Source organism: Hoplias malabaricus, chromosome 17, assembly GCF_029633855.1.
Source record: "Hoplias malabaricus isolate fHopMal1 chromosome 17, fHopMal1.hap1, whole genome shotgun sequence".
NCBI lineage: Eukaryota > Metazoa > Chordata > Actinopteri > Characiformes > Erythrinidae > Hoplias > Hoplias malabaricus.
The window spans coordinates 21,678,841-21,699,547 of record NC_089816.1 but is presented as its reverse complement, the minus strand read 5'-3'; the positions used below and the strand labels follow the sequence as shown (position 1 = coordinate 21,699,547).

The following is a 20,707-nucleotide window of genomic DNA, read 5'->3' as shown; positions in this document are numbered from 1 at the left end:
TTAACACACACTGCTTCTTCTAACTTTTTTTGCACAGTGTTTTGTTTATTTCTTAAATCTGTCACAAACTTTATGCAATAAAATAGGGTCTTACCTCCGTGCTGTGTCAGTCTGAATGGGTTTGCTGTGTCAGAGACACTGATTTAGCCGGTGTGTGTGTGTGTGTGTGTGTGCGTTGGGGAGGGGGATCTCTAGTATGTGTTGCTCTCCTCTGTTTGTTCCCCCACCCCCATCAATAAAGACAACATCCATAAACTGTGAGAGCTCATTTTATAAGACATACTTGAGACAGTGTTAAAGCAGTGTTGGGATGAGGTTGAGACAATGTTAGGGCAGTGTTGGGATGAGGTTGAGACAATGTTAGGGCAGTGTTGGGATGAGGTTGAGACAATGTTAGGGCAGTGTTGGGATGAGATTGAGACAATGTTAGGGCAGTGTTGGGATGAGATTGAGACAAAATTAGGGCAGTGTTGGGATGAGGTTGAGACAATGTTAGGGCAGTGTTGGGATGAGATTGAAACAAAATTAGGGCAGTGTTGGGATGAGCTTGAGACAATGTTAGGGCAGTGTTGGGACGAGGTTGAGACAATGTTAGCGCAGTGTTGGGATGAGGTTGAGACAATGTTAGCGCAGTGTTGGGATGAGGTTGGGACAATGTTAGGGCCGTGTTGGGATGAGGTTGTGACAATGTTTGGGCTGTGTTGGGATGAGGTTGAGACAATGTTAGGGCAGTGTTGGGATGAGGTTGAGACATTGTTAGTGCAGTGTTGGGATGAGGTTGAGACAATGTTAGTGCAGTGTTGGGATGAGGTTGAGACAATGTTAGGGCAGTGTTGGGATGAGGTTGAGACAATGTTAGGGCAGTGTTGGGATGAGGTTGAGACAATGTTAGGGCAGTGTTGGGATGAGGTTGTGACAATGTTAGGGAAGTGTTGGGATGAGGTTGTGTCAATGTTAGCACAGTGTTGGGATGAGGTTGTGACAATGTTAGGGCAGTGTTGGGATGAGGCTGAGACAATGTTAGGGCAGTGTTGGGATGAGATTGAGACAATGTTAGGGCAGTGTTGGGATGAGGTTGAGACAATGTTAGGGCAGTGTTGGGATGAGGCTGAGACAATGTTAGGGCAGTGTTGGGATGAGATTGAGACAATGTTAGGGCAGTGTTGGGATGAGGTTGAGACAATGTTAGGGCAGTGTTGGGATGAGGTTGTGACAATGTTAGGGAAGTGTTGGGATGAGGTTGAGACAATGTTAGGGCAGTGTTGGGATGAGGTTGTGACAATGTTAGGGCAGTGTTGGGATGAGGCTGAGACAATGTTAGGGCAGTGTTGGGATGAGGTTGTGACAATGTTAGGGCAGTGTTGGGATGAGGTTGAGACAATGTTAGGGCCGTGTTGGGATGAGGTTGAGACAATGTTAGGGCAGTGTTGGGATGAGGTTGAGACAATGTTAAGGCAGTGTTGGGATGGGATCGAGACAATGTTAGGGCCGTGTTGGGATGAAGTTGAGACAATGTTAGGGCAGTATTGGGATGAGGTTGGGACAATGTTAGGGCCGTGTTGGGATGAGGTTGTGACAATGTTAGGGCAGTATTGGGATGAGGTTGGGACAATGTTAGGGCAGTGTTGGGATGAGGTTGGGACAATGTTAGGGCAGTGTTGGGATGGGGTCGAGACAATGTTAGGGCAGTGTGGGGATGAGGTTGAGACAATGTTAGGGCAGTGTTGGGAAGGTATTTGGTCACTTTCAATGTAGTATTGAGATGGTGTTGGGACACTGTTGAGACACAGATGGACAGAAGCAGTGGTCAGTGCAGGTGTCTAAACTGTTCTGGAGCTATCCCTCAGTCTGAGCTCAGGTCTAAATTTAAACTCAGTCTCAAACACTGCACCTCCTTCAACACACGGCAGATGAGTTTAAAAATAAACTCTTATCTTTCCTCTCATTCCCTCACTGACCATCTCTGTCAGTCATCATCCTCCTCCTTCCTCTCTCTCTCTCTCTCTCTCTCTCTCTCTCTCTCTCTCTCTCTCTCACTCTCTCTCTATGCCCTCTCTCTCTATGTCCCCCCCCCCTCTCTCTCTGTCACACACACAATTTACAGCAGGCCAAAAACCTCTTTCTTCAGCATCATGTTGTCATTATCTGGGATTAAATCTGAGGAAAAGGTGAAAGATTTGATGTTAATAAATCATAACAAACAGTTTAAACACATGAAGCAAAATAACTCTAGTTCATCTAGTAACTCTAGCAGTTCATCTCTGAACTGCTCCCACTCACAACACAAGGGCCACAAAAACACACCTCAGGGCCAACGTCTCCTGAGTGTGAACATATACCCTGAAAACAGCTGCAGGAGCAGTGACTGGAGTGGCTAATGCTAGGTTTTTATTATATAGTTTTTTTTTTGTAAATGAAATTTCATCTGAATCTGGTCAGGTTGTTATTATTGGGATTTTATTTCCTTCTTTTCGTTTCCTCTTCTCTTTGATTCAACTTCTCTCTTTGATCTCAGGGGTTTCTTGAGGCTAATTTTGTAAAAAAAAAAATGTGACGAATCTTTGTTTTGAGGAAGAAGGATGATGTAAAAGCTCATGATGTTCAGAGAAACTGTGTCAAAACCTCCTGCAAACTGCTGACAGCTCAGATCTAAAATGGTCTGAGAGTAAAAGCACCCTCAGAGAGAAAGTGCTTGTAGTTTAATTTTCACTATAATGCTGTATAATTTGATGTGCTTTGGCGCTATACCACTACAGGGCTCTAATATGTTTTCTATGAAAATATAGTCAGAGGGCGGAATGGTGGTGCAGCAGGGAGTGTCTCTGTCACAGCACCAGGGTCCTGGAGGTTGTGGGTTTAAGTCCTACTCCGGGTGACTGTCTGTGAGGAGTGTGGTGTGTTCTCCCTGTGTCTGCGTGGGTTTCCTCCGGGTGACTGTCTGTGAGGAGTGTGGTGTGTTCTCCCTGTGTCTGCATGGGTTTCCTCCGGGTGACTTTCTGTGAGGAGTGTGGTGTGTTCTCCCTGTGTCTGCGTGGGTTTCCTCCGGGTGACTGTCTGTGAGGAGTGTGGTGTGTTCTCCCCGTGTCTGCATGGTTTCCTCCTCGTGCTCCGGTTCCTCCCATGACCCAAAACGTTGGTATGTTGACTGGCGACTCAAAAGTGCCCATAGGTGTAAATGAATGTGTGTGTGTGTGTGTGTGTTGCCCTATGAAGGACTGGCGCCCCCTCCAGGGAACGCTCTTGCCCTGTGCCCAGTGATTCCGGGTAGGCTCTGGACCCACCGTGACATTGAACTGGATAAGGATTACAGACAGTGAATGAATGAATGTATATTTAAAAGGAATATAAAATAAAAATATAAATGTAAAGAATAATAAGAGAACATGTGCAGATGCATGGAGCAGCAGGTATAAATATTTTTATTAGTCCAGTTATATGTATGTGTGTGTGTATGTGTGTGTGTGTGTGTATAAATAGTCTCAGCCATTGCTCTGGCTCAGGGCCCGTGTGGCCTGCGGGAAGCAGCTCCTCCTGATTCTCTCTGTGTTGACCTGCAGGGTACAGAAGTCTTCCTCTGACCTCAGTGTAAACATGAGTCTATTATTGGGAATGTAGTGAAACCTGTTAAGCCTTTTCTGTGCTTTCTCATGTTGCTTGGGTGTTACTACACTGGTGTTCCAGGTGGCTGCTAGGAGAATGCTAGGTATTTGCTGTGGTGTGTGTATCACACGTGGTTGCTGGAGCATACACCACAGTGGCCTAAATGATAAAGAATGGAGACCTGTAAGTAGCTAGTTTGATGTTTTGGTTTGTGGACTATTCTCAGAGAAGGGTTTAAAAACTCCAGCAGCACTGCTGGGTCTGATCCACAATCACAAGCATGTGCCTACACCAACAGTGGTGAGAATGACACACCACACAAAGCACACCTGCTCTGTGGGGTCCTGACCTGATGGGGTGCTAACCAAATGCAGAGCAGCAGATGGACTGCAGTCTGTAAAACTGTAAAACTATAAACAGCTTGTGTGTGGTCACCGGAGGTCATTAAACACCTAAATGTACAATGAGCGAGAAACAATTGGATCTGTGGAAGCATGTCACAAGTCCTACCAACATATAAAAACAAACCCGTGTGTGAGATTGAGAGTGAATGTGTGTGGGCGTGTTTGTGTGTGTGTGCAGCGGCAGGAATATATCACCTTGTGGGGACCAAATCCTGTTTAATCGCTCGCATTACACCCAAGTTGAAGACATTTTTAAGGTTAGGGTTAGAGTAAGTGTCTGTGTCAGTCTCCACAAAATGAATGGAAGTCTATGTAAAGGCCACACAATGCATGAAAACGATTTTAAGTGATGGTCACAGTAAAATGAGCTGAGTCTTGTGATGTGTGTGTGTGTGTGTGTGTGTGTGTGTGTGCGCGCGTGATGATGTGATTTTATTTATGAAATTGTCTTGTGTCTGAGTCAGGAAACAGAAAAATTTTGCATCACTCACAGATTTACAGATTTTATTTAGACCTGGAGTGTGTATGCGTGTGTGTGTGTGTGTGTGTGTGTGTGTGTGAGTATGTTTGTGTGTGTGTGCGTGTGTGTATGTGTGTGTGTGTGTGCGTGTGAGTATGTGTGTGTGTGTGTGTGTGTGTGTGTGTGCATGCGTGTTCCTCCAAAAAAGAGGAACTAACTGCTCCCCAGTGAAATGTAAGTTGAGATCTTTAATCATTAATATGATGCTGTGTTTTATTGATTGTTGCTTCTTTAATTGTTAAAAATATTCTGTAAATTCCCCAATACAGTAGAAACTGTACAATATTGTCGCAATATAAAAATCACATAGTAAGATGTGGCAACATGTAAATGTATTTTTTATATTGAAAATTTAAACTCTGGAGTAAATATATTGCTCACTGCTTATTTTTCTGATTTCAAAATCATTGATTAAAAAAAATACTGTTCAATTTCAGGCTGCAATCTTTTCATTTCACATAAACAGCTCTGTTCCCCTGGTCTCATGGATCTCTAAGAATGGATCTCAAAAGTTAGAGAATGGTGTTTTTAGTGGTGAATGATTGATCTGGACCTGGAGCTGATTCAACTTAGAACCCACTGTGTTTGGCTGTTTTTGTTTGAAGGCTGTGACCTCGATCACTCTGTAGTTTTTAGATCAGGTTTCTGCTGTGTTGAATTTGTTCAGACTGTGATCTGCTGCTGGTTTGTTATTCTGCTCTGGTGGTACGTGTCCATGGCACTTGGGAAGTTAACTTTGAATCCACTGAAGAGCTCTGTGGTGTGAGGTTCATGTAGGAGACATCAGGCTGGTCATTTTGGGGAAGGATAAAAGTGGGAATTGTATTTTTCACTGTTCCTTGTGACTGTCCTTTAAGTCTCATCTGATGTTCAGTCACGTGACAAATTGCAGAATTGTATGTACAGAGTTTTTTTTTTTTTACTGAGGTGTATTAACTGAGTTATGTAAACTTTATTAACCCTTCATGGAACTGAGTGTGTTTGGATCAAAATTTTAACAAGCATTTGTTTTTGTTTGTTTGTTTTTACTTTACATATCTTCTTTTTCCAAATAAAAACATGTACGTCTGATTTTGTGGATGATTAGTTTGAACACAGCACCTGTCCTTCACATTGTGTGAAATGGTGAATGGTGAATGGACCAATATAAATACTCCAAAATTACTTACAGTTATGCAGTTGGAGTTTAACCAGTTGTGCTCCCTTAGACATCTATTAGGATCTAAAGATTATAGGCCCAATGATAAGACCATTGGGGTAATCAAGAACCAACTAAAACACCAGTAAAACACTCAGCAAAACACCTCAGTTAATATACCTCAGTAATAACACCGCTGTAAAAACACCTCAGTAATAACACTGCAGTAAAAACACCTCACTAAAACAGCTCAGTTAATACACCTCAGTAATAACATCGCTGTAAAAACACCTCAGTAATAGCACTGTTGTACAAACACCTCAGTAATTACACAGCAGTAAAAACACCTCAGTAATAACACGGCAGTAAAAACACCTCAATAATAACATGGCAGTAAAAACACCTCAGTAAAACAGCTCAGTTAATACACCTCAGTAACAACACCTCAATTATAACACTGCAGTAAATACACCTCAGTAATAACACCACTGTAAAAACACCTCAGTAATAACACAGCAGTAAAAACACCTCAGTAGTAACACAGCAGTAAATACACCTCAGTAATAACACAGCAGTAAATACACCTCAGTAATAACACAGCAGTAAAAAACCCTCAGTAATACCACAGCAGTAAAAACACCTCGATAATAACACAGCAGTAAATACACCTCAGTAATAACACAGCAGTAAATACACCTCAGTAATAACACAGCAGTAAAAAACCCTCAGTAATACCACAGCAGTAAAAACACCTCAGTAATAACACAGCAGTAAAAACACCTCAATAATAACACAGCAGTAAAAACCCCTCAGTAATAACACACCAGTAAAAACACCTCAGTAATAACACAGCAATAAATACACCTCAGTAATAACACAGCAGTAAAAACACCTCAGCAATAACACAGCAATAAATATACCTCAGTAATAACACAGCAGTAAAATCCCCTCAGTAATAACACAGCAGTAAGTACACTTCAGTAATAACACAGCAGTAAAAACACCTCAGTAATAACACAGCAGTAAAATCCCCTCAGTAATAACACAGCAGTAAGTACACTTCAGTAATAACACAGCAGTAAAAACACCTCAGTAATAACACAGCAGTAAAATCCCCTCAGTAATAACGCAGCAGTAAAAACACCTCAGTAATAACACAGCAATAAATACACCTCAGTAATAACACAGCAGTAAATACACCTCAGTAATAACACAGCAGTAAATACACCTCAGTAATAACACTGCAGTAAAAACACCTCAGTAATAACACAGTAGTAAAATCCCCTCAGTAATAACACAGCAGTAAAAACACCTCAGTAATAACACAGCAGTAAAAACACCTCAATAATAACATGGCAGTAAATACACCTCAGTAATAACACAGCAGTAAAAACTCCACTGTAATAACACAGCAGTAAATACACCTCAGTAATAACACAGCAGTAAAAACTCCACTGTAATAACACAGCAGTAAATACACCTCAGTAATAACACAACAGTAAATACTTCACTGTAATAACATGGCAGTAAAAACACTTTAGTAAAAATACCTCAGTTTAAAAACCTCAATAAAATAACTCAGTAAATAAACTCAGTTAAAACACCTCAGTTTAACACTCCATAAACACATCTGTGCAATAAACATATTACGGCAGATCCTACCATTTCTAAAAACAGTGCAGTCATCGCAGTGTGGTGAAGCATCTGGGAGAAACAGCAACAACGTGCGCTTTCTGTTATTTCCAATGCTATTTTTACTTTTAGTGTTTCTAAAATATTTGTATAAGCTTTCAATATTGATCACTAAATATAAACTGAAAAGCTTGAATAATTCTTTATTGTCTGTACATATTTATCATTTTGTGGAAAGATTATTAATAATAATAATAATAATTGTTATAATAAGCAGCTTATATGAAATAACCAGAGTACTAAAAGTGGGTGTACCGATCCGGAACAAAATACTCAAAAGCTTGGGCAGCTGTGGCCATCAGAGTTAGAGCAGTCATGGGGCCTAGAGCTGAGAATATCAAGAGAACTAAGGTCACCTGGTGCGACATATATTTTCACAGAAATATACCATGTAGTAAAATATGAAAATGCTTATATTTTCAGCTCAGAGGTGTTCTAGTCGAACCTCTTCTGAAAGCCTCTACTCAGTCTAGTTTGAAGTCTGTAGAAAAAATGTTGTCACTGTCCAAAGAAAACATGCATCTCCAAAACATTAACTTCACAGGAGAAAGAAAAACCCTTCTTAAGCGAACCGTTAAGGGGCTGTGGGGCAGGTAAGAGTGGTGGGTGAGGGGCTGTGGGGCAGGTGAGGGATAAGGTGCAGGTGAGTAGTTGTGGGTGAGAGGTTGTGGGGCAGGTGATTCATAGTTTCATAGAGAGAGAACTTAAGGGTGGGAGAGAGAGAGAGAGAGAGAGAGAGAGAGAGAGAGAGAGAGAGAGAGAGAGAGAAGGAGAGGGAGAGAGAGAGAAGGAGAGAGAGGGAGAGAGAGAGAGAGAGAGTGAGAGAAAGCGAGAGAGAGAGAGTGAGAGAGAGCAAGAAAGTGAGAAAGAGAGAGGGGGGTAGAAGAGGGGGACAGAGGGAAAGGGAAAGGATATAAAGGAAGAGGAGGAGAATGTTGTGGCTCAGTGGGAAACAGCTACAGGTTTTGAACATTTCCAGGCAGTGATTTATCTGTAACTGAGAAGATCAGACAGAGCTCTGAATAAACACTGCGCTTGTGTTCGTAAGTAGAAGATTTTTTATAATGAATTAGATTTGATCAATTGCTGTGTGGACAAGGTTTTATTGTTCACTGAACCTCACTGAGAGTGTGTGAATGTAGCTGAGATGTGAAGAGCTGTGTATGTGAGTGTACACTATTCCACTTCATTACTGTGTCTGAGAGATTACTCTGTGTGTGTGTATGTGTGTTTCAGAGATTCTCAGTAAATAATGCTGGGCTGTGAGGGGGCCGGGCTGAGGGTCCGTTACTCTCTCACGCTGGTTTCAGGGCTGGTGGAGTGTGTGGGTTTTGCTGGCGTTGTGTTCGGCTGGGCGTCGCTTGTCTTTGTTTTAAAGAGCGATGGTTACTTCAGCCACCTTTGTGTAAACAAAACAATCAATGGAACTGTCATAGAAGGTACACACACACATACACACACACTGTACTGTAATTACAATACTGATAATACTTATAATACTATAATGTGCTGTGGGTTTATATTTATAAAAACTGTGTGTGTGTGTGTGTGTGTGTGTGTGCGTGTGCGTGTGTGTGCATGCAGACTGCAGTGCCCAAGATGAACAGTTGTCCATGATCTTTACCATCGCTTCATTTATGAATAACTTCTTCACGTTTCCTAATGGCTTCCTCTTCGACCGCTGCGGGACCACAGTGGCCCGACTCCTCGCAGTGTGAGTCCAAATACTTCAAACATGACAGACATGACAGACATGACAGACGCCAGCCAAGAGACTTCTGAGCTGAGGGGAGTTGTAACGCAGAGATTGATATTGAGGGATGAGTAACAGTTATAAAGCACTGTTCTAGGTGAATACACTACTGGACTCTTACAGACTGAGATTCCATCAGGTCTTAAACCTGAACCAGGTTAAAGAAGCTGCAGTGATTTTAAAGTTGACTCATATTTGACCTGAGAGGAAAAAAATGATGAGAATTTCATTCGGGGGCTCTACACGAAGCAGAATATCTCTGTTTATCCTGATAACCCCAGCCTCGAGGCAAACATGTACAAGAGAATAAAAGCAGAGGGACTGTTATAGCTATTGGACAGAGCTGAAGTCCTCTCACTAACTCAGAAATCCTGCCCCCTGGAGAAGATTTAACAACAGATAACAAACCTGAGACAAACTAGAGAGAGAGGGGAGCGAGAGAGAGGGGAGAGAGAGAGAGAGAGAGAGAGGGAGGGAGAGAGAGAGAGACAGTGAAAGAGAGAGAGACAGAGAGAGAGACAGAAAGAGAGAGAGAGACAGAGAGAGAGGGGGAAACAGAGAGAGAGGGGGAGAGAAAGAGAGAGAGAGTGAGAGAGAGAGAGAGAGAGACAGTGAAAGAGAGAGAGACAGAGAGAGAGACAGAAAGAGAGAGAGAGACAGAGAGAGAGGGGGAAACAGAGAGAGAGGGGGAGAGAAAGAGAGAGAGAGTGAGAGAGAGAGAGAGAGAGACAGTGAGAGAGAGAGAGAGAGAGAGAGAGAGAGAGAGGGAGGGAGAGAGAGAGAGAGAGGGGGGGGGAGAGAAAGAGAGAGAGAGAGAAAGAGACAGATTAGAGAGAGAGAGAGGGAGCGAGGCAGAGTATTCCAGTAATTTGGGGAGAGGTAGCCGTACAGAGACAAAATCTGTTAATGTTTGTTTTTGTGTGTGTGTGTGTGTACGTGTTTGTGTGTGTGTGTATGTGCGTCACTCAAAGCAGAGAAATGCAAATCTCTTAAAACATCAGTTTAAACTTGAACAGAGGAAATGGAAAAGGTGGAGCTCTAATGGAGGAGGCAGGGAGCGAGAGAGAGAGAGAGACTAGAGAGAGACAGAGAGAGAGACTGTAGGAAGGAGTTGAGGGTTTGTAGAGAGTAGTGAGACGGATAGTGAGATGGATAATTAAATGTGAGAAAGTGAAATGTGTGTTTCTTTAATTCCTCTGTCGTTCTTTCTGTCCTTCATTTCTTTCAGTTCCGTCTACACAGCGGGGACTTTGCTGATCGCCTTCTCCAACACTGGTCAGGACTCTCTCACCCCACAGTTACCCACCTTTACTTCATATTTAGCAGGCGTTTAGAGGCGAGAAAGAAAGAAATTCTGAAACATTCTCCATGAAACCTTCTGAAAGACACTGATTCGTTTAAAACCTCTGTTAACTGAAAGCTTTGGGTTTTGTTGATATATTTCAGAAGGTCAGTAACGGACTGAGAATTATTTTCTCTTTGTGATTTATTTCTTAATTTGCAAAAGTGGTATGAACACTTTTATTTTAGTTCAATGTCTGAAAAAAAATTACAATTTATTATTATTATCATTAATATGACATTGAATAAATGTGAGAATTAATTTTCTCTCTCTCTCTCTCTGCCAGCTCTGTCACTCCTCCTTTATCCCGCTGTATCATTCATCGCTATTGGAGGAATTCTCTTCTTAGTCACGAACATGCAGGTACACCATTTATTTATACATTAATTTTAACTAATATCAGTAACTAATTGTAGACATTAGTTTGTACTTTAATGAGCACTTAGTGAAGTGATCCATACTTCAGCTCCTGTGCTGAGAGAAGCTCAGCTGACCACAGCTCACTCACTCAGGACTTAAAGAGCTCACACTTTTGGACTGAAACCTGACTTTTTTTTATTTTTTTAAATTTTACCATTTACGTTACTGCGCACCCCTCGGATGGTAAGAGTGAGAGGGTGATTACAGATGGTTGGATGTAATGGACTGGTGATGGACTGCTGTTGGAGCAGACATTCTCCTGAAGAATAGTACAGTGTGAATTTGCCTGAAGATTCATTTGGTTTCACACATGAACTTCATCATGATCCAGCTCACTTCAGCCCTCCCCTCCCCTCCCCATGGCCCTCCCCTCCCCTCCCCATGGCCCTCCCCCTCACTCTCATTCCTCAGGTGGGGAACCTCTTTGGGACCCATCGCTCCACAGTCATCACACTCTACAACGGAGCCTTCGACTCTTCCTCCGCCGTCTTCCTCCTCATCAAGGTACATTTCTGTGAGCGTAATTACAGCACGACTTACAGACAGCTTTAACTTACTGTGAGGATGAACCTGAAGATGATGATTGTGATGATGATGATGATGATGATAATGAAGGTGTTGTTATTGTTTATTAGGTGTTGTATGAGAGCGGAGTCTCATTGCGTTACTCGTTCCTGTTTGTTTCCTGCTGCAGCGGGATTCATCTCCTGAGAACCTTCCTCCTGCTTCCAAAGACTCATATCCCATACCCTCTCCCAGCAAACTACAACTACGGGTAAACTCCCACACCCACATCCTCTCCCAGTAAACTACAGCTATGGGTCTTTTCCCAATTCAGTACCCTCTCCTAACAAACTACAACTACGGGTAAACTCCCACACCCACATCCTTTCCCAGTAAACTACAGCTATGGGTCTTTTCCCAATTCAGTACCCTCTCCTAACAAACTACAACTACGGGTAAACTCCCACACCCACATCCTCTCCCAGTAAACTACAGCTATGGGTCTTTTCCCAATTCAGTACCCTCTCCTAACAAACTACAACTACGGGTAAACTCCCACACCCACACCCTCTCCCAGTAAACTACAGCTATGGGTCTTTTCCCAATCCAGTACCCTCTTCTAACAAACTACAACTACGGGTAAACTCCCACACCCACATCCTCTCCCAGTAAACTACAGCTATGGGTCTTTTCCCAATCCAGTACCCTCTTCTAACAAACTACAATTACGGGTAAACTCCCACACCCACATCCTCTCCCAGTAAACTACAGCTATGGGTCTTTTCCCAATCCAGTACCCTCTTCTAACAAACTACAATTACGGGTAAACTCCCACACCCACATCCTCTCCCAGTAAACTACAGCTATGGTTCTTTTCCCAATCCAGTACCCTCTTCTAACAAATTACAACTACGGGTAAACTCCCACACCCACATCCTCTCCCAGTAAACTACAGCTATGGGTCTTTTCCCAATTCAGTACCCTCTTCTAACAAACTACAATTACGGGTAAACTCCCACGGTGCCTCTCAGCAAACTATAACTATGGTCTACAAATCATGATCACAAACATGTTCAGGAAAACCTGTAATAGTCCACACAATGCTCTGCATCTCAGTGACAATCACTGTGTCCGAAATTGTGCCCTGCTCACTATGTAGTGCACTATGTTGGGGTTCTGCCAAAATTAGTTTTTGAAGTACATAGTGTCTAAAAAGTGGATAACGGATACCCATAATGCACTGAGCGGTTTGGTAAAAAAAACACGAGGATTTGTCCGAAATCGTTCACTTCAGTGCCTTATAATAGTGCACTATATAGTGAGTAATATAGGAAATAGTGGATAAGGAGCCATTTGGGACAAGGAGCAATATGTTTTTTTGGCAGAGTGAAATGTGGAAGTGAGTCTCGGGAAATCACAGGAAACAGAAACATCCAGACTTACCAGGTTTCCGAGACGACGCCATTTAAAGCACAGGTTCCTGCCCAAGATCCCACCTCGAAGACACAAGGTGATCAAACTCACAACCACCTGGGTTTCCATAGCCACTGCCTAGCAACCATTTACAATACTACAGCAACTGCTTAGCAACCTTTTACAATTCTACACCTGCTGTCTAGCAACTATATTTTTCTTTGTTTTTTTAGCCACCGTTTACTGTACTACACCTAGCAACAATTTAGGGGACTATAACTACTGCCTAGCAACTGCTGACATTACTATAGCAACTGCTTAGCAACAAGTGTCAAATTTGTATACCTCTTTTTGATTTCAGAGAGGAGTTTTAGGAGCTGTGTTTTCTCCTGGTTTTTCCTGCTGCACGTGCTGTGGCTCTCAGTGATGCAGCTCCGACATTATTTGTTCATAGGAACTTTAAACCCCTTACTACACCACCTCACACATGGAGAACCAGCACTCGGTACACACACACACACACACACACACACAGGTTGTTGGTATGATGCTGTTGATGTATATTTTAACATGCACTCTGGCATTGTGTGTGTGTGTGTGTTTGTGTTTCAGTGAGTAAATACACTAATACCTTTGCGTTCACTCAGCTGTGTGGGATATTGTGTGCTCCGTGGAATGGACTTATCATGGATCGCAACAAAAAAAAAACAAGAGAAGCAGGTAAGAATCACACACACATACACATATACACACACAAACACACACACACACACCCACACACACACAGACACACAAACACACACATAGCAACTATTTCTAATGCTAATTGTGTGGAAAAAATATGTACAAGTATTAAGAATTGAACAACACACAACAGCACAGAGCACTATGTGAATGTGGACAAAGAAGATGTTTATAAAGGTAGTTTAAACATCATAGGCATAAGATAATCACTCTAAGTTTCTGTAAGCTTAGTTTCTTCAGAGACGTCCCAGTTTGACACACAAGATGAGGGACAGAGTGTTTGTTCTGATAAAGCACTGACCTTGAACTGACCTGACATACACTTAGTTTGTGAGTTCTGCTGATGATTAGAAATGAATATACAGACAAAACAAGCAGACAGGGTCTTTCAACAGAGACATATACAAATTACCATTACACGTCTAATGCACAGATGGCTTGAGATAAGGGACTGAGGATGTATGTGCATGTGTTTGTTAGAAAATATTAGATGCTCTCTAAATGATCTTTGTGTGTGTGTGTGTGTGTGTGTAGGACAGACCGAGAGAGAGGCGGACCTGGCGGCTGTGGTTCTGTCTCTGTTTTTGACGGTTCTCCAGTGTGTGATGTTCTCGGTGTGTGCAGCGGTTCCGTACCTCCCGCTGCAGAACCTCACATTTGTCCTCCAGGTTCTCAATAGGTCCTTCATCTATGGAGGCAATGCAGCATTCATCAGCATGGCGTATGGACACACACACACTATACACACACATACACACATTATACACACACATACAAATCCTATGAAATATGAAATAAAATGTGTGCCACACAAATATATTTAGTGATGAATATGGTGTTTGTGTGTGTGTGTGTGTAGTTTCCCTCCAGCTCATTTTGGCAAGTTGTACGGGACAGTGATGTCTCTTTCAGCTGTTGTGTCATTGTTACAATATCCCTGCTTCACCCTCATTAATGGACCGCTGCAGGGAAACCCATTCACTGTGAGTCTCTCTCTCTCTCTCTCTCTCACACACACACATACACACACACACACACACGTTCTGTACAGCGTGAGAGTTAGGTGGTTATGTCAGAGTTAGGCTCGAGTTTGAGGAGCTGTGGTTGGTTCATTGCAGTGCTCAGATAGTGTGAGGTCAGTTCCGTGCTCTGGAGTGTTACCTGTAGGTTATAGAATTATTCACCTTTAACTCTAGCCTTTAACGAGCAGGTAACTAGGAGCAGTGACCCTCAGAGCAATAATGAATGCTGAAAAATCTTGTTTAAAAGTATGTTGCTTACACTAAGCCAGCGTGAGGATTTTCAATCATAGCCCTAAAGCCTTATATGGGCACAATGCCCTCTGCAGGATGACCCCAGGACTGCAGCGTAAACTTCTCACTACTGCCCTCTACAGGTGTTTTATTGAAATAGTCGGAATTTAGAACTTTTGTAATAACTTTATTTATTATATTTTAATATCTTTCCGCATTTAATTAATGGAAAGGCTTCAGTTCACTTTCAGTTTCTTGCAAAAAAAAAAAAAGCGATGGGGTGAACAGGTAATAACCAGGTGTGTTTAACCCTTCAGAGACCGACAGAAACCTCACCTGAAGTCTTAATTAATCAGAGCTCATACGGAGTACTTCTGAGTAATCATACTCTGTGTAGATTCTAGATGTTTAAAGATTTGTTTATTATGGAATAATAGGAGCAGTAAATATTAAGGTAAAAGTGAGGCGCTGTTACTGAAGTGTGTTTGTGTTTCAGGTGAACGTTGCTCTGAGTGTGTTGAGCAGTTTGGCGTTTGTTCATCCACTCAGTGTTTATCTGCACTGTCGCCGACAAGCAGCAGAACGAACCAGAACCAGAACCAGAACCAGAACATGAGAACCTTCCTCTTAGCACCAATGCCCAAAGGGACCGCTGCTTTTTATTTATTTTATTTTTTTTATTGTTTAGCGGGGAACTGAATAAATACTAACCATTCGGGCATTTTTCTAAAGCAGCCTGAGTTATGATCAGTATCAAATAAATTTTCTAACGACTGAACAGGGTACTATCATTGTCTGGAAAAAAAACTCTTATCTCCTGGTGACTATTACATTGTGTGAAGGTTTCGTAGCGAACAGACCAATGGAAATCCTTTACATTTATTTGGAGTATATTCTTTACACATTAGCTGTAGAACTTAAGAATGTATTGTCTTCTATAAAGTGACAAGGAGATACAAGATTTTCTTCCAACAATGATGTTACATTCTTTATGAAATTTTGTTTACCGCGTTGTGATTTTCAATCTTTTTAAAAGCAATAAATAGAAGAGAATTTTATACATTTCAAACACACACACAACCTCTCAGCGCTCGCCGAGGCCAGTTAAGAGTTCATTTAGACCTGGTCCTGGCCTAAAAAGGGACGGAGTTGGAAGCGAGGAGGATTCTTTTTAAAGTTTGTGTCTGATCTATTCACCGCTGACGGTGTCTCATCAATAAAAAATATCAGAGTGAGTTCACGGGCTTATAAACAGTTTTACAGTCAATAGCAAAAAGTGTTAACCTGGGACTCCTTCACTATCCAGCAGCAGAGTGCTGCCCCCTGCAGGACACGGACACGTTACACCCCAAACTCTGACCACTGCTCAACTCCTGTTCACCGCTATTTAAAAAATACCTTTACAGTTTTGCTTTAGTTTATGTACAAACCGAGCACTTTTTTTTAGACAAAGAAACAAAGTCTCTTGCTGCAAATGATAAATTTATATTAGAAATGTCTACATCTAAAGTGTCTTGAAAGACATAAAAATTATCTTTATATAAATTTTACAAAATCTATTATTTTCAAGAGTTCTATTTTTAAATCAAATCAATATTAAAATCTCTAAACACAGAAAGAGTCACGGTTGAAAGTATGAGTCTCGTCCATCATCGCTGTCAGAATAAACCTCCTACCTCCATACATTTAATTCATTCATTCATTATCTGTAACCCTTATCCAGTTCAGGGTCGCGGTGGGTCCAGAGCCTACCTGGAGTCATTGGGCGCAAGGCAGGAACACACCCTGGAGGGGGCGCTAGTCCTTCACAGGGCAACACAGACACACTTACACATTCACTCACACTTTTGTGTCACACATACGGACACTTTTGAATCGCCAATCCACCTACCAATGTGTGTTTTTGGACTGTGGGAGGAAACTGGAGCACCCGGAGGAAACCAACGCGGATACAGGGAGAACACACCAAACTCCTCACAGGCAGTCACCCGGAGCGGGAATCGAACTCCAACCTCCAGGTCCCTGGAGCTGTGTGACTGAGACACTACCTGCTGCACCACCGTGCCGCCCTCCATACTTTTTGTTTTGGTCCAAATTAAAACAGGTTACATTTTTTAAACATTATCTTACACAGAGGAATACAGAATACATTCTTCTAGGGACTAGGGACTAAGCTGGAGATAAGAGGTTTGTTCTGATGGTGATGCTGTGCTGTGTTTTACACTCTGCCAAATACTGTAGAAAAAAATAATAATAAATTTAAATGTATAAAACCTGTCTGTGATTCTATCAGTGAATGTTAATAATGTTCTGCTAGGAGTCATTTTTTGGTGCATGCCTCCGCTGTTTGTGAACCTTGACGTAGTTTTTCCGCAAGAACCTCATCCCGCACACGTCGCAGGCGTGCGGTTTCTCTCCGGAGTGCGTCCGCATGTGAGAGAGCATCTGGCTGTTCTGCGTGAACTGTCGCTGACACACACTGCAGGAGAAGGGTTTGTCCCCGGTGTGAATTCGTTCGTGAGCCTCCAGCGCGGCGCGATGGAAGAAAGCTTTGTCGCAGTGGCTGCACTTGTGCGGTCTCTTTGGCTCACATCGAACGACATTGGGGCCAGCCAGGTGGACGTTGTGAATGTGCAGACTCAGGTATTCGGGCCGGTTGAAGCTGGCGGAGCATTTGTCGCATGTGTACGGCTTCTTCCCTGAGTGAAGCAGCAGGTGGCGATTCAGGTGGTACTTCTCTATGAAGCTTTTGCCACACAATTCGCAAGAGTGCTGCTTTGTGCCCGAGTGCCGGAGCAGGTGACGTTTCAGGTAGGACAGGTGCGTGAACTTTTGGCCACACTCCTCACAGGAGAAGCCCATGGTGTTGTTGTGGCTCTGCTGGTGGACTCTAAGGTTGGAGCCGCTCTTGTAGCCCCTCCCACAGGTGGTGCACTTGAATGGTTTTTCTCCGGTGTGTTTGAGCATGTGTCTCTGCAGAACGGATTTGCATCGGAGGATTCGGCCGCACACCTCGCACTTCAGAGGAGCCGCATCACGCCGTCGCTCTCTTTTCGTTCTCTCAGTGTTTTTGTCCCTAGGTTTGGGCGAGGATCCAAAAGTCAGATCAGATTTTGCTGGATGTCTGCTCCTTGGTTTGGAGGCTGTTTTTTTTCGCTGCCTCTGTGGGTGCCTCTCGTCATCCTCTGACTCTGAGGAACTGGAAAAGTCTTTAAGATTTCGAGCGCTGCTTCTTTTCTTCCTGAGTGACCTTCGTCTCAAAGAGACTGGCTCCACCTCGTTACCACTATCCTCAACACGCTCCTCTGAGTGTTTGACTGAATGATCCTCAGAAAGCTCTGATTTGCTGCTCCCCCTCGATCCATCGTCCTGCAGGTCAGGACTTTTTGTAAAGTTCTGGACAGAGTTTTTGTTTTTCTGGACTTTTCTGGAAGCAAGTGCTCTCTGTTCCTTTGCAGGAAGGTCCACATCTTCAGGGTCAATACAGACTCTTCCCTTTGTCTTTCTGTTCTTTCCTTTCCGAGTTGTTTTAGCTTCCTGCTCTGACGTTTCTGGTAACTTTGCCCTTTTTAATCGTCCTCTTTTCATCAGAGGCATCTCAGACTCAGACTCAATTGGACTTAAGTACTGACACTGAAACTTGTTCCTACACCCTCTCTGAGGTGTCTCCCGTTCTCCTGCGTCCTGCTGCCTATTCATCTTTGCTTTACTGTTGACTCGCTTAGCTCCGAGTGTGTCCAATTCCTCATCCGAGTCACAGTGGACTGGACTCATGTAGCTCTCGTACCAGGACGGGCGCCTCCTGTCTCGCTCCGATCTCTCTTCATCCGAGTCGCTGTCCTGCTCAGGTCGAGTCTGGCTCCGTTTCCTGTGATTCCTCCGAGTCCTGACGGAAGCGACTGGAGTCTGTTCAGGGTCTGATTCCTCTCTCGCTTGAAGAGGTGCTAAAAGAGAAATGAAACAGAACCAGAACATTTTCATTAAAAGTAAAAAATTAAAGCATTTGAAAGTACAATGCAACAGAGGCGATTGCTCTAAGACTGCAAGGGAAGCTCAGCTTCCCCTAAAATGACAAAAAATAAGTGATCAAATATATACTGAATACGAATATGTCACTGAATAAATGTGCACTACAATGCGCTCAACTTTTGTTCAGAATCAGCTTCTTATCACTGGTAAAGACGCGGCTTTCCTCTCAATAATTCCCGCAGCTTCACAGTGCTTTAAACAGTGAGAACGCTGAGCGTCCACAGAGTTCAATAGTGAAGCAGCGAAGTGCAGCGAAACGAGACTAGCCATTAGATAAATGCTGGGCTTTGTCCCACCCATCGGATACTCAGCGTCTCTGGGGGTCTATGGGGCACTGGGCTGGCCTCGGCTGGCCCGGACGCTCAACTTCTGCATGATGATTGGATGATCTGTCTGAGGCTGAATCCCTTTTTGATTGACAGCGAAATGAGCGAATCAGTGATCCTTTGGTGTAAAGATCCGTGGGAGCATTACATTTTCATTCTGTTCTTAGTTGAACCGGAGACTTTCTTTACTCCTCTTAGCAGCATTTTCTTTGTTAAAAACTACTAGCGACAAATCGAGCTTCTATTTCTGGTGGGTGTTTTGTAGCTGCTTGTGTTTGGAGACTGACTTCTATCACTCTTTCTGACTTCTATCGCAGTTTCTGTCCAGCAGGTGCTGCTGAGCCCCTCCACGGTCACAAAGCACTCACAGGTGGACACACTTCACATGGGCCAAGGCCGTTTAAGCAGCCTAGCTCTGCTGGCCATTGAGAGGACACTAGTCAAGTCCCTGGAAAAGACGCCTTGTTGGTACGACAGGGTCACAGATCATTTTGTTGAAAAAGAACGGAGGGTAGAATTTACATATAAATAAACCAACACATTTTATGATGTAGGCCGAAATTGAGCTTCCCCTCCTTGAAAGACCAGCATCCGCCACTGCAATGCAATAAACCCTAAAAGAAAGTAAAACAATTAAAAATGTATAAATTAATGATAGTGGGGATATTACTGCACTAGGCACAAACATAAGGTACATATTTGTATCTTTTGTTTACCTTATTTTTCAAAAGAAATTCTTATTTTGATTCTCTATTTTGGTTTTGTACACACACACACTCACATTATATATATATACCTTTTTCCTGGAAGCAGTCATCAAAGCCAAGCATTTCACTGTAACTTGTATAATATAATATACATATGTTACAAAAAAACTTAATTTAATAATGAATAAGTAAACACGTCCGTAAACAAATAAACCCCTCTGTAAACAACTAAGCAGTGTTTGAGACCCTCCAGATGAAAGATCTCGCCCTGTTGTCTGTCTGTCTGTCTGTCTGTCTCTCTCTCTGTCTGTCTCTCTCTCTACAACGGAGCCCTGCTGTTGATCCCGTTTCAAAATAAAATGAGGCAGGACACGACCTAATTATGTGTGGGAATGACATAAATCATGAGAATTAGTTCAAGTTCAAACGTATTTCATTGTCATAACCACAGAGTCTTATGTATTTTTTTGTCTTAAACATACACAGTCTGTAGAGAACACAGAGAAACTAAAGAGGACCAAGGAGCTACATAAAACTTATAATATATAGCCTACATTTTAATAAAAATCTTGTTTGCATCCTTTGAAAGGATGTCACCAACAGGGCTCCGTACTTTCTCTCTCTCTCTGTTCTCTATTCTCTCTATCTCTCTTCCTCACACACTAATTTCTCTCTCTCTTCCTCACACACTAATTTCTCTCTCTCTCCCCCACTCTCTCTCTGGTATTTTACTTACAGAATCTGTGCATCATTTTATTTTTTTTATTAAAAAAACAGATTTGTTTTTTAATGAACGGAAAAATAAAGCGACGCATTAAAACCGTATCTTCTTCTTCTACAAATTAAAGCGTGGACTCGGAGC

The 20,707-nt window shown here is 42.6% G+C and overlaps 2 protein-coding genes across 4 annotated transcripts; one reads left to right on the top strand and one right to left on the bottom strand.

Moving 5' to 3' along the window:
- Window positions 1-8,268: 8,268 nt before the first annotated feature.
- On the top strand, window positions 8,269-15,419 carry slc43a3b (solute carrier family 43 member 3b). Its single transcript, XM_066649653.1, has 13 exons — window positions 8,269-8,397; window positions 8,591-8,793; window positions 8,939-9,068; window positions 10,336-10,382; window positions 10,736-10,812; window positions 11,281-11,373; window positions 11,505-11,644; window positions 12,759-12,883; window positions 13,148-13,291; window positions 13,399-13,506; window positions 14,065-14,251; window positions 14,390-14,513; window positions 15,280-15,419. Exons 2-13 carry the CDS (start codon window positions 8,607-8,609, stop codon window positions 15,397-15,399), a joined length of 1,482 nt encoding a protein of 493 aa, XP_066505750.1. The 5' UTR covers window positions 8,269-8,397; window positions 8,591-8,606; the 3' UTR covers window positions 15,400-15,419.
- Window positions 15,420-15,624: 205 nt separating this feature from the next.
- Window positions 15,625-20,707, bottom strand: LOC136673889 (zinc finger protein 2-like). 3 transcript variants are annotated; one of them, XM_066649650.1, is made up of 2 exons: window positions 20,582-20,707; window positions 15,625-18,727 (listed from the first exon to the last, which is right to left on the bottom strand). In XM_066649650.1, exons 1-2 carry the CDS (start codon window positions 20,658-20,660, stop codon window positions 17,097-17,099), a joined length of 1,710 nt encoding a protein of 569 aa, XP_066505747.1. In that variant the 5' UTR covers window positions 20,661-20,707; the 3' UTR covers window positions 15,625-17,096. The 3 variants fall into 3 exon arrangements, with proteins under 3 accessions (XP_066505747.1, XP_066505748.1, XP_066505749.1); XM_066649651.1 differs by having other exon boundaries at window positions 15,625-19,752; window positions 20,582-20,668; XM_066649652.1 differs by lacking the exon at window positions 20,582-20,707 and adding an exon at window positions 19,935-20,059.

Excerpts from the sequence above, each read along its gene's own strand:
- slc43a3b (XM_066649653.1), top strand. The coding sequence starts at position 8,607 with ATGCTGGGCTGTGAGGGGGCCGGGCTGAGGGTCCGTTACTCTCTCACG. Across the intron at positions 11,374-11,504 it reads CCGTCTTCCTCCTCATCAAG|GTGTTGTATGAGAGCGGAGT; the intron begins GTACATTTCTGT and ends ATTGTTTATTAG. Across the intron at positions 13,507-14,064 it reads AAAAAAAACAAGAGAAGCAG|GACAGACCGAGAGAGAGGCG; the intron begins GTAAGAATCACA and ends GTGTGTGTGTAG.
- LOC136673889 (XM_066649650.1), bottom strand. The coding sequence starts at position 20,660 with ATGCGTCGCTTTATTTTTCCGTTCATTAAAAAACAAATCTGTTTTTTT. Across the intron at positions 18,728-20,581 it reads TAAAATGATGCACAGATTCT|CACCTCTTCAAGCGAGAGAG; the intron begins GTAAGTAAAATA and ends TTTCTCTTTTAG.